The 4,662-nt window shown below is 40.5% G+C and overlaps 2 protein-coding genes across 2 annotated transcripts; both read right to left on the reverse strand.

The window, feature by feature from the left end:
* Window positions 1–314: 314 nt before the first annotated feature.
* Window positions 315–1,008, reverse strand: LOC126597778 (40S ribosomal protein S16-like). The gene has a single exon (XM_050264606.1). It carries the CDS (start codon window positions 910–912, stop codon window positions 475–477), a length of 438 nt encoding a protein of 145 aa, XP_050120563.1. The 5' UTR covers window positions 913–1,008; the 3' UTR covers window positions 315–474.
* A 1,558-nt stretch (window positions 1,009–2,566) lies between these two features.
* On the reverse strand, window positions 2,567–3,806 carry LOC126597776 (2-hydroxyisoflavanone dehydratase-like). Its single transcript, XM_050264605.1, has one exon. It carries the CDS (start codon window positions 3,739–3,741, stop codon window positions 2,743–2,745), a length of 999 nt encoding a protein of 332 aa, XP_050120562.1. The 5' UTR covers window positions 3,742–3,806; the 3' UTR covers window positions 2,567–2,742.
* Between the last annotated feature and the right edge of the window lie 856 nt (window positions 3,807–4,662).

The following is a 4,662-nucleotide window of genomic DNA, read 5'->3' on the forward strand; positions in this document are numbered from 1 at the left end:
CTTGATTAGGCACATGCCAATGCAAACATGGGACGATTATCTTTCCGATATAGGCTCTCAGACAAAACATTAGCATTGGGAAAACTGAGCAAGAAACAAATGAAAATCCCTACCCAATTGACCCTAACCTTAAGACACTCCAACTACCCTAAACATGCTATCAAAACTCCAGTGGATTTGATCAAATTACAACCTCACTTGTAGCGTCATAACAAAGAAGTATAGCAATGCGAAAGCCCTCCTCAATCAACCATAGCAGCATTCTCTTAGCAAGGAATCGAAAACCGAAAACCAAACCCGGAAACATGCAAGCATTCTTCAAAACAGCATCAAATTAGAACTAAGCATAAAATATCCAGAACAAGGTCTCACCAAAACACTTCCAAAATCCGCACCAAAAACTCAAACTAGGAATTCAAACAAAACACCGATTGAGAGATAGTAAATAACATAAGCTCAAAAGAGGCAATCCTCTTAACGGTACGACTTCTGGAACCTGGATCTGGCACCGCGACCGCCGAACTTCTTGGGCTCGCAGCGCCTGGGGTCAGCCACCAGGAGAGTCCTGTCGTACCTGATCAGGATGTCCTTGATCTCCTTCTTGCTCTGCTCGTCCACGTACTTCTGGTAAAACGCCACCAGGGCCTTGGCAATGCTCTGACGGATCGCGTAGATCTGGGAGGTGTGGCCTCCGCCTTTCACTCGGATCCTCATGTCCACGCCGGCGAAGCGCTGTCGTCCGAGCAGCAGGATCGGCTCGTAGGCCTTGAATCGGAGGATCTCCGGCTCCACGAGCTCGATTGGGCAGCCGTTGATCTTGATCAGGCCGCGTCCGCGCTTGCAGTAGGTCACTGCCACCGCCGTCTTCTTCCGCCCGAAGCATTGTACGGACTCGATTGCTGGGGCCGCCATGGTTGGTTCTCTGGGGTTTGGGTCTCCTCCTTCAGGGCTTTCGAGGGGCTCTATGTGTTTCTGCGCGCTATGAGCATGGAGGCGCGAGGCGGTGTGTGGGAAATGTTATATGAGAGAGGGTTTAGGGTTGAGGGTGGATTGGACGGCTGAGATTGCTGTTTTGTTAAACAACAGTAAGATGGTTAAAATGGGCTTTTTTGGACCAAGCCATTACATTGTTTCGGTCCGGCCCATGGTAGAGGCCCATATTTTGTGTCAGAATGTAAAAATATGAATAAATCGCAGTAATGCATGCAACTTTGAATTTGGAGATTGCAAGATATAAGATCTATGCACACTTTAGGGCACTATAGAATTCGAATGATTAAAAGTTCTTAAGTTCCATTTTCATTGCCACTACTTACTAATACGACGATGCATTGATATTTTTTTTACTTGTAAGTAAAAAGTCTAATGATCGACTCTCATGAATATTAAGTAATCCTTCAATATTTTGAATGATATATGGTAAGCATCTGCAATCACTCACTCCTCGATGATGTATCGATGGGGCCTTCTCAATGCAAACTAAGGACTAAGACTACACTTTCCAATCCAATCTACTAACCATCTAAAAAACAATAAGAATTGAGGCACATTAGATTAAAATTAGGAGAATAATTGAAATTTTTATCTTTCCTTCTCTCTTTTGTTGAGAATACGATGAATAAGAAAAAGATGTATATGTACAGTAAGGGGTATAAAAAAAAGAGTTCTGGAAGGCTCAGGGCAAAGAAAAAAAAAAGTGAGCCCGAAATCACATGACTTGTTTGCCTTGCATTTGTGCCGGCTCTAAATGTAGTAATATTTTTCTTAATATATTAGATATTATCTACTGTTGGAAGTGAGATAAACCTTATAATGGGATGACTACAATAATTTGGTTCGACGTCGTCTTTGACGAAAATTCAACGTAATACCTTTCACTTACAAATAAAAAAAATACTACTAAAACGTAATATTAAGTGGTAATGTGGTGACGTAGTTGAGTGCTTCTCGGAATACCCATTGGCTACAAATTTGCCTGATTACAACAGTTATGTCCTAAAACATGAGGTGTAAAACTTCCATTCAGAAGTCAATCATAAAAGGCTCAAAATGATCAACTGATGGAACGGTAAAGATTGAAGAACCCAAAAGATAAAACGATCGTAAGCACAACATATTCAATAGATTGAAGAAAGATTCAATTGAGGGTATGTTTATTTACAAGGATTAAAAATTGAATCATTTCAATTCTTGAGTTTTATGTGTTTACTAAAATATGAGTAGGGGAATCATTTCACTCTTTAACTTTTCATGTGTTTATTTACACATAAAAAATCAGAAAAGTACAAGTTTTCCCTTTAAATCTGTAATAAAAAAAAAAAAAATGGGAATCGGATCGTCTACGGGGACTACTTATTCTTACTCCCTTTCCATACTTCTCTTATTTTTGAACTTTCCGATTCATTCATTTTTCCATCGGGTTTACAGACATATAAGAAACTGGAAAATTGCAAGTTTTCCAGTAACCTCTTTTTACAATTAATTACAAGTATAACGCTTCTCTTATTTTTTATAAGCGCTACATATGTGTTTATGCATCTTGCTAGAAAAGAAGAATCTTAATCACTTCAGTTAAAAGTTTCCTGCATTTGATATTTTTCTTATCGTGATCAACTCTTAAATTCTAATACACAAGAGTTGTAAGGATCTACATCTAAAGGACCTCATGAGAGATAGGATTAGGGTGTTGTAGGTGTGAATAGTCATATTGAATCCGAAAACAGTGCTCAACAAAACAACTAGCTAGACAAGAAAAGAAGCCAAGCGTTTGATCATAATCTTCACATTCTCAGTCTTGCCCTCACACAAGATATGAAAAGCATGTTCCTCACCTTCCATTTCAAACACCTCCAACTCTCCCTCCCACCCACTTTTCCTCACCAAATCGTAATACCAAATGCCTCGATCCCTCAGCTCATCCTTCTCAGAAACGCACACTAGCAGTCGGGAGCACCCGAGTCCAGCCAGGCTCGGTGCACCTTCACCTGCCGGATTCACCATTTGATTATCGCTACCCCTAGCTGATGGGAACAAAAACTTCCAAACTCTATAAGGCAGCCACTTCTCAAAGTTTTCTCCTTTAGGCTCTGATCCAATTGGCCTTGACCCTAAAAAGTAAGGGTGTGACATGAATGCCCCCACAATTTTCACCCCACCGCACAAACTCTCAAACCCTGCCTTCATAGCCACGTTATGCACAATGTTTCCACCTGCACTATCACCACCAATGTACAATTTATCAAAAGTACCATACTGGACCAACCATGGCTCTTCGTCAGCCTTGCTAGCATCTGATTCTTTGTGGGGTTTGTGGGAAGAGACCCATTCAAGAGCATCCCAGCAATCTTGGTAACACATGGGAATTGGGTTTTCCGGGGCGAGCCTGTATTCAACTGAGACGGCGAGGACTTGGGCTTGCGAGACCAAGCGGTTGAGGAAACGGTGGTGGTCAGATGAGAAGGCGGATTCGAAGCAAAATCCACCACCGTGGAAGTAAACCAAGACGGGGATAGGGTTTTTGGGGGGCTGGTAATTTTGGTTTTGAAGAGGGAGGTAAAGGCGAGCGGAGATGCTAGGGTTTTGTGAGATGGTGATGTCTTTGGAGCTGACGTTGGTTTCTGGGTCACGAAGAGATGGGGGCACATAGGGAGAGCCCATGAGGCGTTCCACCGTGCTGTCTTTATATATTCTGATTAGAGGGAGCAGCTCTGAAGCTATTTCTTTTGCGGTGGTGGAAGCCATTTGAGACTTTTTGAGAAGTGTTGAAGTGTGAATCTTTTGAGGAATTGATGAGGGTAGAGAAACTACAATTGAAATTTATAATGGAATACTGAATACAGATTGTTTGTTTATAATTTCAATAGGAATATGAGAAGGAGAGGACCTCAAGGCTGACAGCTAATGCAGCAAGTAGCAATGGCAACCAAAGTAGCCGCCATATGTCCTTCCGCGCGGTGAGTCAAACTATACTACTTCATGGCTTCTCGTAAATATACAGTGCATGTAGAATGATTTTTCAAGAGTCGGTACACTACGTGTTAAAATACAAGTGGAAGAACATTTGAAAAAAAATACTTTACTTTTTCACTTGTTATTATGACATGTAATGTATTAACTCGTATTTCGGTCACATAAAAAAAATCTCTAGTATATAATATCTTTAAATTATAAATAACATTGAGAATTGTTATTAGCTTTTCAATTTTTTTTTTCCGTAACGCTTCTCATTTTTTTTTCAGTAGATGCACAAAAGATTACACCCAATCTGCTCCAAATCCGGAAAGAGGAGTAGACCAACAGCATGAGAAAATTGAATACATAACTAATTTATATATAGAGAAAGTCTTGGGCAGACGAAGACAATGAAAAGGAAAGACGCACCGATTGACTTGGAGGCATCCACTGCAGATTTCATTTGGTCCCACACTCTTGCGAGAGTGCAACGATCATATGGAGCAGTCCTAGTCGGTACTTTGCATTCACAAGGCAAGTGGTCTTTATTGCATGATCATATCCAATTCCATTCTATATAATGATGTCTCGATAAATTGGAGGAAAAAGGGTGTAGTCAAATTTGTACCAAATATTTCGATTGACCAAGAAAAGTTAGCATAAGAGATTTAAAAATTTGTTTGCACATTCTCTACATACTAATATTAATTA

Source organism: Malus sylvestris, chromosome 13, assembly GCF_916048215.2.
Source record: "Malus sylvestris chromosome 13, drMalSylv7.2, whole genome shotgun sequence".
NCBI classification, from domain to species: domain Eukaryota; kingdom Viridiplantae; phylum Streptophyta; class Magnoliopsida; order Rosales; family Rosaceae; genus Malus; species Malus sylvestris.

Excerpts from the sequence above, each read along its gene's own strand:
- LOC126597776 (XM_050264605.1), bottom strand. The coding sequence starts at position 3,741 with ATGGCTTCCACCACCGCAAAAGAAATAGCTTCAGAGCTGCTCCCTCTA.
- LOC126597778 (XM_050264606.1), bottom strand. The coding sequence starts at position 912 with ATGGCGGCCCCAGCAATCGAGTCCGTACAATGCTTCGGGCGGAAGAAG.